At 39.3% G+C, this 25,414-nt stretch overlaps 1 protein-coding gene across 4 annotated transcripts in view; it reads left to right on the forward strand.

Annotated features, from left to right (window-relative positions):
* Tmprss7 (transmembrane serine protease 7) overlaps nt 1-25,414 on the forward strand; it is a 33,413-nt gene that overhangs the window by 6,456 nt on the left and 1,543 nt on the right. For 3 of the 4 annotated variants that reach the window (XM_033755935.1, XM_033755936.1, XM_033755934.1), the window contains 11 exons: nt 109-337; nt 4,658-4,788; nt 5,329-5,441; nt 11,455-11,561; nt 14,873-15,009; nt 16,513-16,620; nt 18,723-18,833; nt 19,619-19,735; nt 20,630-20,801; nt 22,743-23,011; nt 25,183-25,319. In XM_033755935.1, the coding sequence (XP_033611826.1) occupies nt 109-337; nt 4,658-4,788; nt 5,329-5,441; nt 11,455-11,561; nt 14,873-15,009; nt 16,513-16,620; nt 18,723-18,833; nt 19,619-19,735; nt 20,630-20,801; nt 22,743-23,011; nt 25,183-25,319 (1,631 nt within the window). Of the gene's footprint in view, nt 1-108; nt 338-563; nt 660-4,657; nt 4,789-5,328; nt 5,442-11,454; nt 11,562-14,872; nt 15,010-16,512; nt 16,621-18,722; nt 18,834-19,618; nt 19,736-20,629; nt 20,802-22,742; nt 23,012-25,182; nt 25,320-25,414 lie in introns of all 4 variants that reach the window. The other variant, XM_033755937.1, reaches the window with a different exon arrangement.

Below are 25,414 nucleotides of genomic sequence, written 5' to 3' on the forward strand. Positions count from 1 at the left end.
CAAAAAAAAAAAAAAAAAAAAAAAAAAAAGAAAGAAAAGAAAATCAAGAAAAATAAATCTAGAAAGAGAAAATAGAACGAAAGTCAAAGGCAAGTACTGTCTCCACAGACAAAGGCTGCTCTCAGTACTTCTACGCAGATCATTCCTCTCTCCGCTACCCTCTGGAGGTCTCCGCAACCTCCGGGCAGCTGATGTGTCACTTCAAGCTGGTGGCCATAGTGGGCTATCTGATTCGTCTCACCATCGAGTCCGTTCAACTGGAAGCTGACAGCTGTGTCACTGACTCACTCACCATTTACGATGCCCTTTTGCCAATCCGGAGCATGGTTTTGTACAGGTATGCGTGCAAGCACTCTTGTTGATGGGTGAAAAGGTTTTTTTGTTGTTGTTGTTACCAGGGATCGAACTCGAGTCCTTGCGCTTTCGAGGTGGATGCGGGAACCACTGAACTAAATCCCCGGCCTTCCCCTTGGATTTTATGAAAGCATTTTTGTGTACATTTATGGAATCAAAGGCTGACCTCTGCCCTATTTTTCACCCTTATATTTTTGTACTTTTGTCAGAGCTCATTGGAACCAGTGTTTGCTTTGCACTTCTAACACACAGTCTCTCGCAATGAGAAAAGCAAGGACTTTAGCCAATCCATCTAAAAATGACAGGTATTTTGCTAGTTGTACTTTTATTACAGTGACAACAAAGTCTGCTGTTCCAATAAAAAGCAAATATTCTATGATGATCACATAGCATTAGTAAAACTTTTTTTTTACCACAAAGATAACAGATGTTTGGGGTAGAAAATGAGATCTGTTAGAGAAAATTGTATCAATTACTTTATAGTTTCACTGCCTGGAACAAATTTCTGTTACATTTTAGCATAATTTTTTCATATATATATGTACATACACATATTTATCTCTATCCTAATATTTTTACTTAAAAGTAGAAATCTATTTAAGGGTGCTTAATATTCAATAACTTTATAATGCTAATAATAACAGGCTTTCTTAATAAATTGTGACTTTTTATTTCACTGTTAAGAATATGTAAATTGTGTGATATGTAGGGGAAGAACAAAAAGGGAAAAGAAAAAAATGTGAGAGAATGAAAAGATGAAAATAAAGTGTTTGTAGATGGGGAGGGGAGGAGGGGGTGAAGGGAGGGCAGAGGTAAGGGGAAAAAATGAGAATCAAGACTTGCCATGTAAAGGTACATGATCCCAACAATGAATGTAACTGTACTGTATCCCTAAAATGTACCAATAAACTCAAAAAAATTAAAAAAAAAAGAATATGTAAATTACCTCTTTATTTTAACAGTGTTTATGTATGTCACAGTATTTTATTTTGGGTATGTGCACATGTGTTTATATTTTGGTGATCAATGTGCATTTTAAAGGTTCAACATTATAAAGTATAAAAGTAAGTTTTGAAAGGTTAGATTTTTTTTCTTTTTCTTTCTTTCTTTTTTTTTTTTTTTTACTGGGGATTGAACTCAGGACCTTGTGCTTGAGAGGCAGGCACAGTGCCACTGAGCTAAATCACTGTCCCTAAAGGTGAGTTTTATTTTTAAAATTTTTTTCCTGTTAAATTTATTGGTACATTTAAAGCAAACAATACAGTCACATTTATCATTGGGATCTTGTACTTTTACATGATGTATGTTGAATCTTTTTTTTTCCCTTTGGTTGTTTTTTGAGACAGGGTCTCACTATGTAGTTGATACTGACCCTGAACTCACCATGTAGCCCAGGCTGGTTTTGAACTCACAGCAATCTTCCTTCCTCAGCCTTCCGAGTGCTGGGATTACAGGCGTGTGCACCACGCCCAGCCTGATGTATCTTGATTCTTATTTTTTTCTCCATTCCCCTGCCCTCCCTTCACCCAATTCACCCTACCCTATTTACAAAGACTTTGTTTCCATTTTTTTCTTTTTTGACATTTTTTCTTTTCCCTTATTTCCTTTCTTCCACTTCTCCTTTAGTCATTTCCTTCCTATTTACACACCAAAAGTAAGGTTTTTTTTTCCTCATTGAGTTTATTGGTACATTTTAGGTATACAGTACAGTTACATTCATCATTGGGATCTTGTACCTCTGCATGACAGGTCTTGGTTCTCATTTTTTCCCCTTTTCCCTGCCCTCTCTTCACCCCCTCCTCCTCTCCCCATGTACAAACACTTTATTTCCTTTTTTCATTTTCTCATGTTTTTTTCTTTTCCCTTAGTACCTTTCCCCTACCCTTTCCATTTCCCCCCTTTTTTCCTATTTCACATGGTCAATTATCTCATTAGAATCTTATGCACTATTATAGTTTTTCACACCAGAGAAGCTATTTGGTATTTACTCGTGTGACTTATTTATTTCACTTAGGAGTATATCCTCAATATGTATCCATTTTCCTATGAATGAATCTAATTTCTCATTCTTTAATGCTGAGTAGCATTCCATTTTATAGAAAAACCACATCTTCTTTATCCATTCTGCAACTGATGGGCAAATGGGCTGTTCCCAAGTTTTAGCTATTACAAACTGTGCCGCTATACACATGGGTGTGCATATATCACTGTGGTATGATTCTTTTAATTCTTTTGGAAAGATACCTGGCAGAGGGATGGCTGGGTCAAATGGAACCTCTCATCCCAGCTCTTTGAGGTATCTCCATATTGATTTCCATAGTGGTTGCACCAGTCTGCACTCCCACCAACAATGGAGAAGGGTTCCTTTCTCCCCACAACCCAGCCAACATTTGTTATTGTGTGATTTCTTGATAGCAGCCATTCGTTGTGGGGTGAGCTGGAATCTCAGTGTTGTTTTCGTCTGCATCTCTCGAATGACCAGTGATGTGGAGCATTTTTTCATATATTTACTTGCTGCTTTTTCTTCTTTGTCTGAGAAATGTCTGTTCACTTCAGAGGCCCATTTATGAATCGGGTCTTTATATTTGGGGGGGTGATTGCTTTGAATTATTTATATATTCTAGATAATTGTCTTTTGTCTGAGAAGCAGCTAGGAAAAAATTTTTCCCACATTGTAGGTTGTCTCTTAGTTCTGTTGATGGTTTCTTTTGCAGTGCAGAAGCTTTTTAACAAGATGAGATCCCACTTGATTCTTTCTGCTAGTTCCCAAGCTACTGAGGATTTGTTCATAAAGTCTTTTCCTATGCCAATGTCTTCCAGAGTTCTGCCTAACTTATCTTCCAACAAGTTTAGTGTTTCTGTTTTAATATTTAGATCTTTAATCCACTTGGATTTTAATTTAGTGCATGGTGAAAGATAAGGGTCTAGTTTTAATCTTTGGCAGGTTGAGATCCAGTTTTTCCAACACCATTTATTAAAGAGGCTATCTTTCCTCCAGTAGGGATGGTCAGCTCCTTTGTCAAAGATGAGGTAGCTGAGTACATCTGATCCTCAGGTCTGTTTCTTTGCCAGTACCATGCTGTTTTTATCACAGTGGCTTTGTAGTATAGTTTCAAATTGGGAATTGTTATACCCACTGCCATGTGTCTGTTGCCTAGGGTGGCTTTTGCTAGTCTAGGTCTCTTATGGTTCCAAATGAATTTTTAGATTCTTTTTTGTTTTAGTTCTGTGAAAGATAGTGTTGGAATTTCAATTGGCATTGCATTGAATCTGTACAGCAGTTTTGGTAGTATGGCCATTTTCACTAAATTGATTCTTCCTACCCAGGAGCAGGGGAGATCTTTCCATTTTCTTATATTCTCTGAGATCTCTTTTTCCAGAGTGCTGTAGTTTTCAGTGTAAGAGGTCTTTTGCTTCTTTTGTTAGATTGATTCCTAGATACTTCATTTTTTTGGATGCTATTGTGAAAGGAATTGTTTCCCTAATTTCTCTCTAAGTGAGTCTGTTATTTGTGTACAAAAAGGCTATTGATTTTTAGGTGTTGACCTTCTCTTCAATGTATTTCTGGAGACATTAGCCATAGCAATTAGAAAAGAGAAGGTAATTAAAGCAATAAAGATAGGAAAGGAAGAAGTTAAACTGTCATTATTTGCTGACGATATGATACTCTACATTGAAGAGCCAAAAAACTTCTAGATTTAATTGACACTTGCAGACATTTTTTAGACTTACCTCATTTTTTTTTTTTTTTGGTACCGGGGATCGAACTCTGGTCCTTGTGCTTGTGAGGCACGCAGCAGAACCACTGAGCTAAATCCCCGGCCCTAGACTTATCTCATTTAATCATCACCACAATCTTCTGAGAAGCATACTATTATTACTACTGCCATTTCATAGAAGGGAAGGGGCACTTCCATGGATTTAGTTGCTTGATTGCCTGGTATCTTTTATCTAGTTCATCAGGGGAGCTGATTTTGGAATGCAGTATTCCTGCTACAGAACCCATGACCTTAGCGATTACATATCCTGCCTTTATACCTTATTTGCACTCAGAGAGGTGCCAGGGACAGGCATCCAAGACAATCCTTTGGTGGTAGCTACTGAACAAAACATTTCTGGACCTTTTGCAGCCCCATCTCATTTGCATAACTCTGTGGCCGCTAACCGGTAAAGACCTGGCTGCAGAGACCGATTCATGAGAACTGGGTAGATGACTCTGGAAACATGGGGAACTAATGTTGGCTGGAGGCCTGTCCTCAAGTGGCCTATTGTTCATGTACTTTGTTTTGTTATCTGTTTTCAGACTTTGTGAACCCACAAGAGCACTAATGTCATTTGTTTCTACAAACAATCTCATGTTAGTGACACTTAAGTCTCCCTACATACGGAGGCTGTCAGGAATCCGGGCATACTTTGAGGTCATTCCAGAGCAAAGTAAGTCTTCTCCCTCCTGAAGCCATGTTATAATATTAGTGGAATTAGTCATTATTCTGACTGACGCAGGGCCCAGTCAGTCAGAAGAGAGAACAGAGTGAATGTAATAAAGTACTGGTAAACTGGCATAAAGGTGTTGAGCAGGTAACTCAAAATAAGAAAACCTGAAGGATGTAAGAGACGTAGGCCCTTGGAAGAGTGCAGAAGAGAGGTTGAAACTGTCACAGGTTAGAGTTTGGTGAGGAGGTGCTGTTTAGCTGTGCTGAATTTCAGAGTTCAGAACAATGTTTTCAAAGAAAGCCCTAGCATCACACAGATCTTTAGCTGAAGTACAGGATTTGAAAACAAACATGGAACTTGAGAACAAGTATTTTAGCTAAACATCTGTACAGTGCTGTTTCTTAAAAAAAAAAAAGTTCAAAAATATACCAGCTTGTTAATTAAGGAAGTGTGCGTTTGTAATTACAGAAATGTATGCAGTGTATTTTTGTATAATTTCACAACTGAAAGTCATTGTGTGTTACTGGATATCTTTTTCAGAATGTGAAAACACAGTATTGGTCAGAGAAATCACAAGCTTTGAGGGGAAAATTTCAAGTCCATATTATCCGAGCTACTATCCTCCAAAATGCAAGTGTACCTGGAAATTTCAGGTAGCTGCGTTTTATCAGAATTGTAGGAAAACGTTATCCTATTTTTGGTATAATTTTATTGTTAATTTTTGTTATCTTTATTTTTTAAATTAAAAAATAATATCACTTAAATTTATAAAGTTTGAACCTTATCAAAATATATGAACCAAGAAGTGAAATTTCCTATAATTTCAACCTTCTACTGACAAATTAGCTGTTCTTAGCAGTGGGTTTATTTCTCTAGATTACTTTGTTTATTTGTATTAAAAATGGAAAGGGGTTATTTCAGGATCTAACAATTATTTTATTATGATAGAGTTCATTTGTCAATGATAGTTTCTGCATCATAGAAATAATAAAATAAATTGGATTATCAATATATATTTTGCCTAAACAAACAAAATTGTAAATGTCTATAAAGTACACACCACTCTGGTATAAGGGTGTTACTGTTTTTAAATATGAGACTTGACTATTGTGCTTTGTTCAACTATGGTAGTATATAGTGATAAGACTAAATGTCACCTTTGCTCTTTCAGTGTATACATATAAAATTATTATGATGCAGTGCAGCAATTAGATGTAAATGGAAAATATATGTAGTTTTTGTCATCTATGTGGTTTTGAATGAACTACTCTGGGCTAAGTACCAGGCACTACTCTGGGCTCTGAAGATCTATGAAACTGGACAAAAACAAAAACAAAAGTCTGGACTCATGGAGCTTACCCTCCAGTAGAGGGAGACAAGTGACAAAAAAACAAGTTAGTATCTAGAGACTCCTCTGTATCTGTGGTTTCTGCATCGGTAGATTCATCTGACAGCAGATGGTACTGAAAGTGTACAGATACTTTCTTGTCACTGTTCCCTAAAAGATAAAATACAGCAACTGTTAATGCAGCCTTTACTTGGCATTGGGTATTATAAGTAATCTACAGATGATTTAAAGTAATTATAAGTAATCTAGAGATGTGGAAAGATACATAAATATATGTTATATACGAATACTACAACATTTTATAAAGTGACTTGAGCATTCACAGATTTAAATATTTATTGGGGTCCTAAAGCTAGTTCTCCACAGAGAGTCATGACAGTTGTGTGTAGTATGTGACATGCTGTGGAGGAAAATAAAGCGGGGAAGAGGCTTTATAGCTTGAATAGAAAGTTGGAAAGGAAGAAATTAGAGGTTTATTATCTAAAATAGGATGGCCAAAGAAAGCCTCATTGACAAGAGAAGCTTAGATACCCGAGAAGCATGAGGGAGCTAAATTTGGAGACCTGCAGGATAAGAATGTTGCAGTGAGGGAACAGATGAGGAAAAGATTCTCAGGCAGGAAGTGCATGATGCATGCATAATTATTTGTGTGCAGTCATATCAGTGAAATAGTTCAAATAATTTCTTATTCTCCCCAAATCTAGACTTGGTGTCCATGTCCTGATGACACGTAGTCTTAAATTATTTGTCATTATCACAAGCATTTCCAAAATAATTAGAAGATTAAGATGCTAGGCCCCTTTTTACTGACAGATTGTAAAGGCATTAAAGATCTCATGACCAGTGGTTGAGGAGATTTAGGGAAAGCATAGATGAAAGGAAGACTTGGAAAAGGAAAAAGGAAAGAAAGCAAATCTCCGTCTCTTCAATATCTCCAGAAAGCATATTTTTCTTTTTAGGTTAGTATAATAGCCAGAACAAGAGAGGTGCCATTCTGAAAAGCTCTGTCAAATGTCTGAAATTCTTTTTTTTTTTTTTTAACTATTGGAAAATTTTATTTTAATGATATACTTGGAATGACTCCAGGTAAAATTATTATGTAAATATAACCCAAACTCATACTTTTGCTGAATGTTTTACCCACTATGTATATGTTCTTTGCATTTATTGATTTTTTCTTTTATTGAATTTATTGGTACATTTTAGGTATACAGTACAGTTACATTCATTATTGGGATCTTGTATCTTTGCGTGACAGGTAGTCTTGGTTCTCATTTTTTCCCCTTGTCCCTGCCTTTCCTTCACCCCCTCTTCCCCTCCCCATTTACAAACACTTTATTTCCATTTTTTCATTTTCTCATATTTTTTCCCTTATTACCTTTCCCCTACCCTTCCCACTTTCCCTACACATTTAGCCCTTTTCTTCCCATTTCACAATGTCAGTTATCTCATTAGGATCTTGTGTACTATTACAGTTTATTCACATGAGAGAAACTATTTGGTATTTACACATGTGTGATTTATTTATTTCACTTAGGAGTATATCCTCAATATGTATCCATTTTCCTATGAATGAGTCTAATTTCTCATTCTTTATGGCTGAATAGCATTCCATTTTATAGAAAAACCACATCTTTATCCAGTTTCCAACTGATGGGCAAATGGGCTGTTTCCAACTTTTAGCTATTACAAACTGTGCCGCTATAAATATAGGTGCGCATATATCACTGTGGTATGATTCTTTTAATTCATTTGGAAAGACACCGAGCAGAGGGATGGCTGGGTCAAATGGAACCTCTAGTCCCAGCTCTCTGAGGTATCTCCATATTGATTTCCATAGTGGTTGCACCAGTCTGCACTCCCACCAGCAATGGAGAAGGGTTCCTTTCTCCCCACAAATGTCTGAAATTCTTGATGTAAAATAAATTGTGATTCTATGATAAGCCATATACTTACAAATAAAATCCCTGGACCTCGTTGCTGGAATTTTTAGTCAGGGTGTGAATAGGAATATCAGATCACTTTCTGTTTTGCTAGAGGTTAAGGGCTAGAAACGCTGCCAAAAAGCAAGGCTTTATAGGGAAAATGGGTTGCCAGTAAGACTGGAGGAGGGAGATAGGAACTGTCAGGGGTAAACCTGGAGGTAGACACTGTTTCACAGAGACCAGGCTGTGTCCACATCCTGTGGAGGTTAAACAAATAAAACCATGCTGCTTTCTAAATAAATCTGGCCTCTACCCTTTTCCTGGGTTTCTGAAGATGTCCATCTTCCCTGTGCCTTATAACAGTCACTTAGCTGAACATTTACTTCCCTTTCCTTTGCTTTTATTTTCCAATACATGTTGTTACAGAATCCTTGAAGAACACACAGAGTGGTGCATTGATTTGTTTCATTAGAGATATCATAGCCCTAAATCATTCAATTTAGCCCCATCAAACAGAAGCAGGGGACCTGTAAGTCACTTCATCACTTAGGGCGTCAGTGAGAGTACCCAAGAGGGAGCCCCTCTTTCTCTGCTTCTGTGAAGAAAATATGCAGGCCTTATCGCCACAGAAATTCCCTGTGCTCATCTGAGGTGAGTTTTGGGATGTGTACACTCAACCACTGGCAAGTTAGGGGTAACTGAAGGATAAAATGTTCCCAGCACCTGTTGCCATCGCTGACTAGAGAAATAATTAAATAGCATAGGTCCAGATTAAAAGAATCCCTTTCTTTGCTTGTTTATAGTTACCAATACAAAGGCAGAGGGTGGAGAAGGGAAACTGAGAATACAGAAGGTATAAGGAAATAGCACAGTTGTTTTTGTTTATTTGTCAAAACAGTTTGTAGTACTGAGGAATTGTACCCTTTCATTCTGTTTGTCAAGCAGGTTAGTGTCAGTAGTGGCTTTCAGACAATCTGTGCAAGTGTAGAAATGTGTGCCGCTCTGTGTCAGTAGAGGCAGTGCTATTTCCTTTCATTATGCAGAATCTCAGGATTGAGGCATGGTCATGCATATAAATCTATTTTATTTTGAGGCAATGGAACATGGTATAAACACCAAAGCAAGTTTCTCGGTAGAGGATTGCACTGGAAGCTATTCCTACACTATAAAAGTTCTGGGTGTTTTTGAGACAGCCTTTCACTGTGTAGTCCGGGCTGGCCTGGAACATGATCCTCCTGCTGCAGCCCATGGGGTACTGGTGTTACAGGCGTGCACCGTTGCACCCATCTGTACATAGTAAAATGTATTTTGGTTACCTAAGATACTGTCTCTCAGTTTTCACCTTGTTCATAAGGAGAAATAACAATACAACAAGCCTGGGAACAAACTGATTTGTGTTCGCATAAGCTCCAGGCCTTTGCTCCACAGGAGACCAAGCTGCCCACTTAGGAGGAGTCCTGCACATCGGCTTTCAAGCAGCATGGTGCACTGAGGGGAAGTGGCCTGCGGAGAAATGCAAGAAGAGTTTGAATCTCTGATCTGCATTTCCATACCTTGAGAAAGTTACTTATTTTTGGTTAGTTATAGCATTTCCTTTTTTTTTTCTTTTTTGTTTTTTTGAGACAGGGTCTCACTATGTAGTTCAGACTGCTCTAGAACTCACTGTGTAGCCCAGGCTGGTCTTGAACTCACAGTGATCCTCCTGCCTCAGCCTCCTGAGTGCTGGGATTACAGGCGTGCACCACCATTCCCAGCTCAGCATTTCCTTTTATAAAATGAGATTCAGGCTACTTGCCTAACAGGATTGCCATGATGTTTAAATAAGAAATATAAAATGCTTGATTTATTCCTTCTCGAAGGTAGGCAGAGAAAGGTGGGCACATGTGCACGCGCGCACACACACACACACACACACACACACACACATACACCACAGGAAATCATAACACATAAAATAGTTGCATAACTAAAAACAAACATCTCTCAGAGTGATAAAAGTCAATGAGTAAAATTCATCTAAATAAAAAGACAGCAGGATTGAATTGCAGAGTATTGCCTAAAACTTAACTTTGTATTCTTTTGAAAAGACAAAATACATTAAAAAGTGGATCAACAAAGCTGAATAGCAAGGATGGACAAGATCATACCAGGCAAGCATGAATAAAAAGAAAGCAGTGTTTATAATCCTAGTGCCAGGCAACACACAATCTAGGGAAACAACTTTCCTGATTTGAAAGTAAGAGAAGGCAAGCAGCTGGTAATGACCATTGTGCATGCAGCAAATGACACAGCATTAATACATATGAAGAGAAAGCTATGGGATGTACAAAACAAAGTAAGTAATGGTGAAGTAGATTTTAATTCTCTTCTCTTGATCTTGCTTGGTTCGTGCCAGAGATGGTGAAGGACAGTAAATGGGTCCGAGAAGTACATTAAAGCACACCAATGGGTTTAGTAGTATGCATAAGCAGAGAATGCTTCCATGAAAGTGACCATGGAATATTAATAAATTAATCACAATAAAATCTTTAATGAGCTGGGAGTGGTGGAACATACCTGTAACCCCAGCACTTGGGAGGCTGTGAGTTCGAGGCCAGCCTGAATTCCATAGCGAGACCCTGTCTCAAAAAAAAATCTTTAATGAATTAAAAAATCAAAAGCAATATAAACCATAATCTTTTATCCAGTTAAAGTGAATTTAGAAAATTTGAATATGTATGAGTCCAAATTCAACTCTGGAAATGTAAAAAACTCTCTTGGGTAAAAGTAAGAATAAAAACTAAAACTTTGGTGTTGTTGGACATAATATGTGCTTATATCATACAGTGCAATAGAAAGGTTAACTACACTGTGTGTATGTGTTTGTTATATACACGGGCAGCTATTTCTCCTTTGATCTCTTCTGAAAAGGCCAGAGATGATTCAGTAATAGCTTTCAGAAACATCTAGGTTTAGTATGAAGAGAATGCTAATTCACTTCTTTATCTGAAGAATCTAAATGATGCTCTAAATGATGCTTGAAACGGTGCTATTGTTTTTATCAACAGAGGAAATTCTTTGCATTTATTAACTAGTGTTTTCAAAATCAATGTCATCTAACAGGAGGAAAGTGATTTCCAGAGAGACCGATGTGTACCCCACAGGTACCAATGTGTAGTGGACCCAGTAGCCTCTCCCTGAATATCTGCCTATCCACTTGGTTCTTCCTCTTGATCTCCTGACCTTGGTTTGTTCAGGGGAACTGGTTTACCCTACCACAGGCCTGAGATTACAGGAGTAGAAGACCTTTAAACAGCAGGCAGAGGAAAGAGTATTCAGTGTGCAAGAAAATTTCAGCCTGAAATGCATGCTTGGACTGCAGCATTTTTCTAACTTGATGTTTGTTTTTCACAGACTCCCCTGTCAACTCTTGGGATAGCACTGAAATTCCATAACTATGCAATAACCAAGAAGGGAGCAAAAGGCTGTGAGCATGGATGGTGGGAAATCAATGAGCACATGTAAGTGATTTTCGTTTTATGAGAACTCTGATGAAAAGTTTACAGCCTTGAGCTCCTTGCCTCAAACTGTTTGCCTGTAGTTATTTGCAAAGAAGGGATCTGGGGCTGGGGATGAAGCTCAGTGGTTCTGTCTCGAAAGCACAAGGACCTGAGTTTGATCCCTGGTACCAAAAACAAAAACAAAACTACTCCATAAAAGAGGGGAGCTGAGGGATAGAACAGTTCAGTAACCGCAAAAGGCCACCGGCCCCTGCAGGTTTGAAGCAGGATTCCCATCCATGTCTTAGGGCTTCTGCCTTACCTCTGCTTGATGCTGCTGGGCTATCAATATGTATTTTGTACACTTTATAGAAGTATTTGGTAGATAAAATTTTCATTGTCATGGAGCTATACGGAAAGTAAAACATAGGAATTATGGTACAGGAGTTTGAGGCCATTAGGCAATGCTGTGTGATAAGAGAGGCCTCATTGGACTGGGTGGATTCTACGGGAATTCTGGGGAATGAGTGAAGCTGATCAGAAAGAAATTCAGAGCGGTGTAGGTTCTTGGGCTTCCTGAATCAACCTAGTAAGTCCTCACTCTTAATTTCTCCCCTAAATTTTGTTCCTTTGTTTCTGAAACTTTAACACGCGTTCAGTAGGCACTCAGCTGAATCAGTATTTTAAAAAACTGAATGCCCTGCCTTGGTAGCAAAATAGCTTCTCAGTTCATTTTCTCAGAAGAATCTTGTGATATTAAAAGAAGTGCTTGTTAATTTTTTGCTTGCTGCTATTGCATGAATGAAATCTTCCCTTTCCAAGTGCTTTTCCTGAACAGTCCTCTTTGAGATCCTTTAGATTAGAATACCGGCAAAATAGTCCCTGGTCCTGTCTCCATGGAATAGGTCATTGGAAAGCATTCTTGGATCCATTATTAAAATGTAGCCTATACTCCTTTTGGCAGCACAATTGAATCAAAGGGCTATATTGTAGCAGTTAGAGATCTGAGTTCAAATTCCAACCATTAGTAGTTATAATTACTAGGACAAATTACTTAATTTCTTTGATTTTCAGTCTGTAAAATGTGGCGATAATTTTTATTCAACAGGGTTTGCTAAAAAACATTGAATGAAACAATGCATTCTACACATCAAAAAATATTACAAATGTAAGCAACAAGGTTGTTTGGGAAATGACATTGGAGGATAAATACTATGGAATGAACCCCACACAGCATTTGAGTACTTAATCAAAACAGAGATCTAGCACTCAAATCTGTGAAGCTGCAATCCTGGTACAGAACAGGGCCTTTAAAAGGAGAGAGTTTTTCCCTCTAAGTAAAAGCATCCACCACCAGGATGTGTTGCTACAAGTAGAAGCAGTCTCCTCCCAAGCCAACCCCAGAAAAGAAAGCTCTCTGCCTCAGGCTTTCCCTGAAGGACCAGTCTTTTAGGCTGGTTGAAGTCCTATCAGGTTCAATTATGCCTTTAGGATTTAAAATGCCCAGCCCTTCCCTTATCAGTCCTTTTTGTCTGGAAAGGAAAGGCTCCAATTGAACTAACTAATCAGACACCTCACTAAGGAGTTGCTTAAGGGAACTGGGGATCTGAAGGGGAAGGAGGAAAAAGTAAATCTTGCAGGCTGGAGCGAGCCTAAGGATCTCACAGAACAAAGAAGCGGGTCTGTAACTCAAGGCAACTAGATACAGTGTGTGAACCCAGAAGAAATAATGTGTTTTCTAAGACTTCAGGATCACAAAGCTTAAAAAGAAGGCCTTTTAGCCAGAGATGTAGCTCAGTAGCGCTCAGTACCAGCGTTTGCAGTACTTAATGATTACATTTGTCACAGGGAGTTGAGACAATTCTTTTATGTCTTCTTCCTGTCTCTCATTTTCCCCCTTCCCCCTGTCTCTTAGTCTCCTTCCCAAAATGTGTCCCGTTAGCATCAGTCATGATTTGTCTCCAAATCCTGGTTCTACTTGCTTACATTTGAACTTTTAAAAGTTATGTCCCTTCTTTACATCTCACTTTCTTTGTTATACGTCTGTGTATGTCAACCGACTCTTGCTGGGTTTCCCAATCTCTCCCTTTTTTACCCCTTTCTTTCTATAAGCCACCATTATATCCCATTGTATAATGCCCCCAAATTTACACTGTAACCCAAGCATGGATGAAAAGATCCCTTTCTTGATTCCTCATTAACACACCCCAGTGGGGCTCATCTTTGCAAGAAAATACAAAAAGTTAATGGAGGGGGGAAGTCATTGTGAGACATGGATGATGTAATCATCTGTCTTCAGAGCATAGGATTCGCAGCCTGAGATGACTAACCAGCCTCTGGCTCCAAAAGCTTGGCTTGTCCCTTAGCCTCTGCCTCCCAGTTGACCAGGTGGCCATCTGCAGCTGTTGTATTCTCCTCTTATCCCAGGAGCTGGCCTATCAGCCCATCACATTTATGTGTAAATGCTTCCCTCCCTGGAGCCTTACAATCATAGACTATAAGTGCTTCTAAATGCCATTATCTGATCCACAGAACATGTATGTGGTCTCCAAGAACTTTGGGGGTCTCGTGTGGAGGGTATTTAGAGGTTCTAAGGAAGATGTCACTGCTAAGCCTTGTGTTTGCTCTCTGTTTCCCATGAAGACATTGCAAGTTTCACCCTGGGAAAAACCTTGCCCATGTGAGGTGAAAGACTTTCTTATGAGCTTGCAGTAATAGGACCATGTGTGCTCCATTTAACCGCAGTGCTCATATAATAAAAATTATTCACCAGAGGGACACTTTCTAAAAAAGATACTGAAAATTCTGGTGGCATCAGATGATGAGATGTAAGGGGGAAAAAGATCAGGGTAGGGGAATATTATAAAGGGACAAGCCCTGAATTGCACATCAATTTTCAATTGAGATTGAAACAATGCCTTTTGCTTCAAGTGTCGATGGTATTCTTAGCATATTTTCAACTCGAGCTCAAGAATTCTGCTGTGCAAAGAAGTTTGTGAACAAAAGTAGGCAATTCTTCCTACTAGAATTTTTTTATACTAAAAGAGGTGGAAGGACTGGAATAATTCAATCTGTGATTTTGCTTACAGCTGTTGGCAAGGAACGCCACGGGTGGATAGTACTATTATTGCTGAGTTAGCACAGGAGAAAATTGAGGGGCTGCGGTTCTTGGGTTGTAATCGCAGAGCGTAGGATGGGTAACTATCGTTAGCTCTCCCATACGCATCTCTGCTCCTGAAATCTGGCTGACCAAAGTTTTATCGAATTTATCATCAATAGGAATGCGACTGACAGAGGCTTAAGCTACATGTTCTCCCTGACTCTGTTCTCAGGTACTGTGGCTCTTACATGGATCACCAGACGATCTTCCGTGTGCCCAGCCCCCTGGTTCACATTCAGCTCCGGTGCAGTTCAAGGTTTTCGGACAAGCCACTCCTGGTAGAATATGGCAGTTACAACATAAGTCAACGTAAGCCTGGGATTGTTCCTTAGAAAGCCCTAATAAGCGGTAAAATGTAAGCCAACATTGTACTCCTAAACGTTGAAAACATAAGGAATGAATACAACTTCATTTTTGTTGTTTCCTATTGCATATTTTTAAAAAATTTAATACAAAGATAACAAATATACATATGTAATTATATATTGCTGCTATATTATAAATTGTAGAAAATTAATTTAACTGTTGGACATTAATGACTTCTAGTTGAAATATAATTGCTCACATCATTCCCAAAGAACAGAATAGGACCATTTCTTGGTTTGTTGCATTTCTTGCTAGCCATGATTCTTTGGAAATAAGATGTTTACACCAACACTAAGTGGATCTGAGGCAAACAGTTTTGATTCTCTTTGTCTTATGATACACAAGGGAGGTGGTCAGTTGGGAGTTCAAATACCAACCCTCAGAATGTTGTACTTGACGCTGACCCTGAAACCACTCGAGTAGTGGCCAAGGAAGTGGTTAGCAGAACAGGAATGTCTCAGTGGAGTCACTAGAGTAAAAGACTTGTTTGAGAAATTCTAGACACGCTTGAAAAGGGTAAAAGTAACGGTTACTCACTGAGAATTCTATGAGAATGTTCCTTGAGAAAAGGCTCCTTTGAACATGTCCTTCTCTGCCATGTCTCTGTTCTGGAATCACAATAGTGTACTCTGAATGCCAGAACGTCATAAGTTTCAGCAAGGACACAGGGGTAGTGAGCCCTCCAATTTCTAACTGTTCTTTCAAACCATGACCGTTTTCTAGCAGATCACCTATTAACTCCATTGTGTGTTATTGAGACAGTAGCTGACCTCTCTTATCACTCTGTATGAAAAAAGGCAGGATCTATCATTTCTATAACATTTATCTAGAAGTCTGGGATTAATTATTGAGATCCAGGCAGCAAATGGATTTTTGATAAGGAGCCTGATCATAGTGGAAAAAATGAGGGACAGTGAGATAAGAGGTAGGAGTCCTGGACTTTCTATAAGATCAGTGGTTACTAAGATGTTTTGGAGCACAGCTCCCTTGAAAATGTAATTAACAGTCCATGAAATAATGTATCTGATCACAGAGAATTCGGAGACCTCAGAAGTCCATTTGTAATGGCCTTAGAGGCTAAAGACTGTGTACTAAGAATGCTGGCCTCTCTGAGCTACTTTTAGCTTTCTTGTCTTTAAGTCTAAAACAATGATACAAAGCTGAATCAGAGTTATGGAGGTAGCAGAAGTGTGATTGTGCCTGTTACCTGGATGTAGTGTTTGCTCAAAGTTTCCATAAATTAACTCACTCAGTTTTTTCTTTGCTTACTTAAGATTTTTTTCCTTTAATTACTGATAGCCTAGATGGGATGGAGAAATTGTATAATTAATTAATCCTGCTACTTTGCCAAATCCCTAACCACTTAACAATTTGTATTTTGTTGCTAATGTGGTCTGGTGAATTTTAAGGACTCACCCAAGATTTTCCATTTTTTATTGGCTATAGCTTGTCCTGTTGGATCTTTTAGATGCTCCTCCGGTTTGTGTATCCCTAAGTCTCAGCGCTGTGATGGAGTGAATGATTGTTTTGATGAAAGTGATGAACTTTTCTGTGGTAGGTATTAAAGCTTTTACTGTGACCTCATTAAGAAGGATTAACTTCTCAGGAACATTGATGCTTCTGGTTTGCAGCTTTAATTTTTGTAGCTATTGCCTATTGCTGCATTACAAACTGCCCCAACACCCAGTGTCTTAAAACAATTACTTATCCTTGGCCATACTCTCTGAGGTGCCTGAGCTAGGCTGAGCTCAGTGAGCTGGCCCTGCTTCAAAAGCTGGTTCCTCCTGAGTTTGGACATACACAGGTTGGGATCTGATCAATTCTTTAGGGTTTTTTTCTCTTGCTGATCCAGGGGACTAGTGGTTGGCAGTGACAGAAGCAGAGGAGGAGATATTTATTTTTCTAAAGTCTGGGCTTGGAACTAGTACAGAATCTCTCATATTATATTTCACTGTGCAAAGCAAGCCACTTAGCTAAGACCAAAACCAAGGATCAGGGAAGTTTACCCCACCCACCCTGGGGTCACACCAAAGATGAGGTACGTCAATGTGACCACAGACAGTGAAGATCTGTGGCTAATAATTAAATCTACCGTAATCTTAAACACAACAATCCTGTTCAAAAGCACAGATCCTTCGCTTAGAATCTGCAAAGAATTCGGCATTCTTGTTTATGGAGCACAGGTGTTGTTGTAAATAAGTATCAGTTTTTCTTCGTTGGTTTTTAACCTGCAGAGTCTGCATTGATACCACATTGGTCATGACCAAGGGATGGGGTGCCAGACATTTCTGTCTTGGGTAGGAAATCTCTGTCTTCTTTTTTTGTTACTACCTGTACCTTGTTCAGTCTTTCTTCAGTTGATGAGAGTAATATAGGGAATATAATTCAATGGGCAATGTGACACTACTGTCAGTACTGGGGAAATACTGTAATTAGTATACTATGACTAACTGAAAAATTATGTCCATAAAAAATAACCTGTGACTCTGCACCTTTATATATTGACAAAACTAAATTCTCTTAAGGATTCATTGTCTTCTATTTCTTAAGAAAGTAATTGCTATTATATAGTGATTGAAGTGTTTTCTTTTTTACATTTTTGTTCTTTGATGTTCTAAATATTGATTATTATTTTAACTTTATAATGAGGAAGATTTTTTTGGGAAATCATTATGTGCCATTTAGTCATTTTTCTGCAGTTAATCTATAGGCATCTGGTGGGCACACACAGAGACTTAGCCAACTATTTCAGGGCAGTAGTATTCTCCCATTGTCCCTTGGAGGGCATGGGTGCAAAATAAGTCAGGTGATACTACTCAAATAAATGGGCACAGAGAATGAAACGTGATTCTAAAAAAAATAAATAAATAAAAACCCCAAACCTAGAAATGACTAAGGAAGTATCACCTTCTAAAACATGCTTGCTAAATACACTGTGCTTACCACTTGCCTAAGGAAATTAAACAAAATATTTCAAAGAAGAAACATGTTATGGATTTACACTGGTATTTACCACTTTGGAAAATATATCTCTCAGAATAAACTAATTTTAAAGAGTTTTCTTACATAGCACATGTCTGTTGTCCTCTAAGATCTCGTATTCATTAATTCATTCAAAAACTCTTTACTGTGGGCCAGGGATTTAGCTCAGTGGTTCCGCTGCCTGCCTCACAAGTGCAAGGACCCAAGATTGATTCCCCAATACCAATAAATAAATAAATAAAACCTTTAGTGAGTGCCTGCTGTTTGGTCGAGGGCTTAAAGTTCAGGTGAATAAGACAAAATTCCCAATTTCAGTATATTTCCTCTTTCTGTAGAAAGTTAAACAAGTTTAATTTAGATAATAGCTTATGATATTAATATTCCTTGGAATAGATTACTTAGGATGCATTTAATTATAATTAAACAAACCACCACCAGAGCTTAACAAATTTATTCTAGAGCAAAGAAATGGGTCTGACAAACTCAGGTACTAGGAATTACATTGAAGTTTAAATACCTTATTTTCCTCACAAGAGTGTCAGTTTCAAGGAAAATATATTCTCTGTATTCTTTGTTATCTTAATGATTTGCACCATTAGACAAGCACTGCTTTTCAGAGAGCACAGTGATGTGATGTCTCAGGCTCATGAGCTTTCTGTCTTTTCTTATCCTAGTGACCATCAAACCTGCCTGTGATGTTACCCACTTCTGGCAGCCTGGCCCTCTGGTCTGCGATGGTTTCCAGGACTGTGAGAATGGCCAGGATGAGCACAACTGCACGCAGAGTGAGGAAGGGAGTTTCACACAGTGCTCTGCTCTTCCTCTAGAACATTACTAAATCATAATCAAAACACATCTGCTGCGTTAGGGTGATCATCTTCCTGTCTCCGTTCCAATAGAACCTTTCCAGTGTTAGAATGGAAATTCCTTTGTCCTGGGGATCCCTTCAGTCCTAGACAAAGTAAGACAGTTGGTCTGTCTAACTGGGTGAAGTTATGCCTGCGTGTACTCCTGTATTCATTCTGGCAGCTTTGCATTGCTTCCTTGCTTTTAGCACTACTGAGGTTGTAGGATACCGAGGACCTGATACAGAGGAACTTTCCAGAGACCATGGAGAGACATCTGTTCTAACCCTGTAGAAATGCAAACCTCCAAGTTTGTGAACACATGCAGTATAATTTGCAGCACTTATCCATTTTTTTTCTAATGCTTTAAAAGGACTGAGTATGGTAGAGATTTATGCTCAAAAAATGTTCTTAGAGGAAAAAAAAAAAACCAAGGCAATAGAAAGTGGCCATGTGTGGCCTGCTCCTTTGCATCCCATCTACAGAAGAAAGGAGAGGCAGTAGGATGATTCCAAACCCATGTGCCTGCTGCTTGTCTTCCCATGGCTCTGCTTAGCTGAAGGACAAGGTCGATGTGAGGTCACTCCATTTCTCTCTGCTGGTTTCTCTCTGAGCATCAAATAGCAATTTGGTGGCTAATTCACCCTTTGCAGAATTCAGTGTCCCTAGCTCAAATCTTTTTTTAGGTTAAAAGAAAAAACTTGCTTCTTTTATTCATTTTTCAGGCATTCCATGCACCAACAAAACATTTAAGTGTGACAATGATATTTGCTTTAAGAAGCAAAATGCAAGATGTGATGGGATAGTGGATTGTCCAGACGGAAGTGATGAAGATAGCTGTAGTGAGTAGAAATTTGTTGAAAATTGTTTGATTCTTGTATTTCATCTTCATTTATCCATTTTCCATTTTTAGTACCTTCTTGGTATAATTCATCTCACCAAAGTCGCCACTGACCCAGGGAGTAATGATAAATACTGTTGAACTGAGTCTGAAATTGTTTTTCAGAGATAAAACACTAGAGTTTTATTCCATCTTCTCCTTTGATAAAAAGCGTTGATACATAAAGAGAACAGGGAGGAAGATTTTAAAATAATTTGTGAGAAAAGAACTATTGGGACTCAGTGGATGACTTTCAGCTATTCTTTATGATATGAACAATAACTAGTTTTGGTCTTTTCTTTATCTGAGAACCAATAACTGTGATCTGCCACATGGTCTTTTTGGTCATGTGGCCTTTAATTGACCATGTGGCAACATGTTAGTCATATCCTTATCAATACTATTAGCATTGGAAAGTGATTGTTCTGATAACTAGATTTTCCTAGTAAGTTTGTATTTATCTTTGATTTAAAATTCCCCAAAGCTTTCTCTCAAATCAGCACAACTTTAAAAGCATTTTCAAATTTGGAATATTGAGGATTTATCTCTTTCTCCCCACCCAGCAACCTAAACCCACGAGCAGCCATTCCTATCAGTCCACCCGTTAGCACAGATCACTCTGAGCCCATACATCATTATGTAGAGACGCCAAGTCAGTAGGGCCTGCTGTAGGGAGGGGAGGAATGGACTGCTGGTGCTGGTTTCAGTCACACCCATAGATTCCCTCTTGTGTAGATAAACAGGAGATTTCATATTACTTTGGTGAGTCAGTTCCCAGTCGAGAACTAAACCTGACCTAATTACCAGTTTTCTTCTAAGTCTGCCCTTAAGTCATGTGACCCTCGCCCTATTAAAGGCTGCAGCAGAACTTCCTCATCTCTGCACCGAATAGTTGGGGGAGCAGACTCACAGGAGGGGGCCTGGCCATGGCAGGTCAGCCTCCACTTTGTCGGATCTGCCTACTGTGGTGCCTCGGTCATCTCCAGGGAGTGGCTTCTCTCTGCAGCCCACTGCTTCCATGGAAACAGGTAAGGTAGCCCAACCTGCAATCTCAAGTGGTGCCCTCTGGCCACTGACCATACCCCTGGCATTGGGCTGTGGGAAGAAGCTCTCTGACGGGGGCAGTCAATTCACCGGACTTCTCTTTGTTTGGATAGCGGGAGGACAGGGAGATCAGTTGTATGTCACACATTTTTAAACAGTATTACTCGTAAAAGAAAAAAGAATATGAAGCATCAGAGATGAGTAAGCTTTACTGAGGAAGTAAAGGTTGGGCTTTCAAGTCAGAGAGGTGCATCTGGGAGACTGTGCGGAGAACGTAGAGAAGGGCAGCATTGCAGAGTGGATGGAACACAGAGATCCCTGCTACATTAGGACCAGGGTGTCTTAGGGTCATTTGGATTGGCATTGGTGAAGCTCTGTCTTCCTTTGCCAATTAAGGGACAGGTGACCTTCTAGCTAGGAATGAAAAGAAAGTGTAAAATTTAAACTTACTTGAAATCTGTTGGATCATAGGTACAAAAATAATATCATTCACTTTTCATTCTGACTTTTTAAAGTGGAGTATTTCACTGAAGTTGTATAATTTGATATTTGCTTTTCCAGGAAATGACAAGATTCCTGTTAGTTACTAAAACCACTTCTGTTTGTTCATTAGTCTTAAATGCTGTGGAACTGCTCTAAATAATCTATTAACCTTAATATTCTTTTAGATCTTCATTGCCACTCATGAAATATTATCTAAGCAGATTACTGACCACATTCTCAGAGCTTCCTCCTTATTTTTCTTCAGAAGCTCTTTATCTCCACTCTTCTCCCTGGCTGCTATGCTGGTAGAGATTGAAGCCTCAGATGGAGAATGGATGAAAGCCCTTCTATGACTTGTGAAAGGCTAGGATTGGGGTTGGAGTCAAGATTACAATTCTGGGAGCACTGATCATGGTGCTGGAGTGTGGTGTCCCTGTGAGTGCTCACGTTTGAGCATGAACAACAGTGATATATAAGGCTTAGTAGTTTGCAGGAAGAAATTTCATTGAACTTCAGCTTAAAACATTAAATCTTAAATCTTGGTATTCATATAACTTGAATTTGGTGGATAGGCTCCCAGACCACCACTTTACTGGCACTATTTCCATCAAATGCCATTGTCAGTAAGAATAGGAAAGATGTAAGAAATTAATTCTAGTTATCCACATTCTTGACCTGTGTGTTGTTCATGAAATACCATCCATGAGAAAATTTCCAGGCATTTCCTTATGATGCTGTTGAAAAGATTTTCTGGAGCATAGTTACAACTCACTACTCTTTGTGGTCTTTTTTTTTTTTTTTTTTTTTTTTTTTTTTTTTTTTTTTTGAGACAGGGTCTCCCTGTGTAGTTGAGACTGATCTGGAAGTCACTGTGTAGCCCAGGCTGGTCTCGAACTCACAGCCATCCTCCTGCCTCAACCTCCTGAATGCTGGGATGTTGAAAAGATTTTCTGGAGCATAGTTACAACTCACTACTCTTTGTGGTCTTTTTTTTTTTTTTTTTTTTTTTTTTTTTTTTTTTTTTTTGAGACAGGGTCTCCCTGTGTAGTTGAGACTGATCTGGAAGTCACTGTGTAGCCCAGGCTGGTCTCGAACTCACAGCCATCCTCCTGCCTCAACCTCCTGAATGCTGGGATTACAGGCGTTCACAGCGATCCTCCTGCCTTAGCCTCCTGAGTGCTGGGATTACAGGCGTGTGCCACCACGCCCAGCTCAACTCACTACTCTTATAAGAGCTTGCTTCATCTTTGGTTCCCCAGAGACAGGCAGGCTCACAGGAATTGTGCTTCTTGCCCCATCCCTAACAGAGCCACTGCCTAAGATATGACTTCTAGGAATCAGCCCTTTCTTTTCTCAGCTCCATCTCTCTGTAGAGTGTTTGATTCCTCATTACATATGGGTCTTCAAACTACTAACCTGGTGTTTCTTTCCTTTTCCATTAGGCTGTCAGACCCCACTCCATGGACTGCTCACCTTGGGATGTATGTTCAGGGAAATGCCAAGTTTGTTTCTCCAGTGAGAAGGATTGTGGTCCATGAGTACTATAACAGCCAGACTTTTGATTATGACATTGCTTTGCTACAGCTCAGTATTGCCTGGCCTGAAACCCTGAAACAGCTCATTCAGCCAATATGCATTCCTCCTGCAGGCCAGAAAGTGCACAGTGGGGAGAAATGTTGGGTAACTGGCTGGGGACAAAGGCATGAAGCAGGTGTGTATATGAATTAATTGTCATGCCCTCCCTTCACAGGTGGTAGTAGCTTGTGTTGATATGCTCTGGGGTTCCTGGACAGGGTTTTTATATATTATCTCCTTGGGCCTCTTGAGATTTCTGAGAGGTTAGATTGGAAGAGGGCATTATTATTTCTCTATTACGATCCTTTCCACTTGATCCAAAAGGAGCAGGACCCAGATGATAAAATGAGAGAGAGAGGGATTGACAAGATAGTCTGGTTCCTTTTCAAACTCTGGAGCAAAGTGCTAAGTTTTCCACTATAGAAGAATATTTTTACTCTTAAATTCTCTTCTTATCCAAAGGGGTGAGTCACTGTTAAAAGGAGAGGACACACATATGCTCACCCCACTGTGTCAACTCAGACAACTGTCTGGAAGTTATGCAGGTATGGCCGGTACTAGGGCTGCTACCAAAGGAGGAGAGTGAGGGCTGAAATACAGCCGTCCCTTGGATCTCCAGACTGCAGTCAGTCCTGGGGGTTACATCAGCCTAGAACTGATTCATCCAGAGGGGATGTCTTTTGCAATTCTTCCACCCAGAAAAGATATCTCTTTCGGTATGCACAAAGGTCAGGCTATATGGTAGGGAAGCCCCTCCATCCACACTGCCATTTTTTTTATGGTGCAGGATTCATGGTTGGTTCTGAATATATAGCGAGGGCAAGAATACAACTTCATGACAGTCTCCCAACAGGTTAGTCCTAATACTTTCATTTGATTGCCCAATCATCTCAGATTCCTTTTTCTTTTCTAGGGCTCAGGACAGATACGGTGTCTGTGAACCTTACTCTCAAGCCTTATTTTGGTGCTCTCTAAAGATTTATTGTGGGCAGTTTCTCAAATGCTCACTGCTCTCATTTAGTTACTGAAGCAATAATAGTCATTACCAGTTTGGATTTGCTGATATGTCAGAGTCTTAATGAGAGAAGGAAACTAGCCATCTAAGTACCTGAAATGGACAGGTTTCTGTCCTCAGTGCTTTAATTACATTGTCACACATCACAAGAGGAGAGTTTACTCAACCAATGAGGCATTTTCTCTCTCTCTGTGTGTGTGTGTGTGTGTGTGTGTGTATTTTTTCTGAATCATCAAGTCATACAGGTTAAAAAGGAAGTGAAAGGGCTATTCTACAACAGTTAAGTTTGTATGGCTCCTTAGAGACTCCTATATATCAGTTATGCTTCTCCTTTTAAGTAGCCCTCCTGAAAAGTAAATATTGGTTGATACTTATGGTGGCTGACTCATAGTCCTCTGAAAGTGAGGAAGAGGGTAGGCAGGAAAAATTCCTGGGAGAAAAAAAGTTGTGCAAGAAGCAGGTCTGAAGGCCAGAAGGAAAAAGAAGCTGGCTTCAAAAACCACAGAGTTCTGACAGATCACAGATGAGAAAGACAAGAGGACCCATGGGCTGCAGCCTCTGGGGGGCCCATGGTAAGTTCTCTAGAAACCACAAAGAGCACCCATCTCTAATTATTAAGCCATGGCTGGGAACAGATGCACTATAAAATATTTTATACAAACAAAAGTAACCTCAACTCAATTATAATTAATTATAACCTCATTTATGTTGTGTTCCACACTCCTCTGGCTTTTAGGTACCATGAAAGTTCCTCGATGGTCTATAAAGGGAAAAAAACTCTCCCCTTCAACAGAGAGAAGGAGATTTGTGAATCACTGTTTCAGTTCGAAGAGCTTCCCCTACCCTGGGCTACATGTAGGCTCTGACACCTGGCTTTTTCAGGACCATGAACTGTTTTCACTGGCCCACTCCCACCCTGGTGAACATATCCCGACTAATAAATCTGTGCTTTCATTGCTATTTCTGTTTGCCCCACTTAATTCTTCGAGATATCAAGAACCTAAGACAGTCGTACTGTGGACAAAAAAGCAAGAGGTACTTGGTGAACGAATGAGGCACAATGACTCAGGAGATGGAGGCTGACTTTGGGCCTGAATCCTTCTGAGTGCTAGCAGAGTGCCCCTGGCAAGTCATCCAGTACACTAAACCTCTATTTCTTCATTAGCAAAAGGGGAAAATCATAGAGTTTATCTCAAAGAATTGCTCTGAAGTCTATTTTGATAATTTCAGTGAAAACTTGGAAGTATAGTTACTATCAGCACCATGATTTCTACCTTCAATGTGTTTTCCAGGTAATAAAGGCTCCCCTGTTTTGCAGCAAGCAGAGGTAGAACTCATTGATCAGACCCTCTGTGTTTCTACCTATGGGATTATCACTTCGAGGATGCTCTGTGCTGGAGTGATTTCAGGCAAAAGAGACGCCTGCAAAGTAAGTCATTTTAACTTTCTCCCACCTTTGTATCTCCCACAAATGCTTTCTTATTTAACCTACAAACACTGGTGAAAAAACTAGAGCAAGCATTC

Source organism: Fukomys damarensis, unplaced genomic scaffold (genome assembly GCF_012274545.1).
Source record: "Fukomys damarensis isolate Sample0158 unplaced genomic scaffold, DMR_v1.0_HiC HiC_scaffold_24, whole genome shotgun sequence".
Lineage (NCBI taxonomy): Eukaryota > Metazoa > Chordata > Mammalia > Rodentia > Bathyergidae > Fukomys > Fukomys damarensis.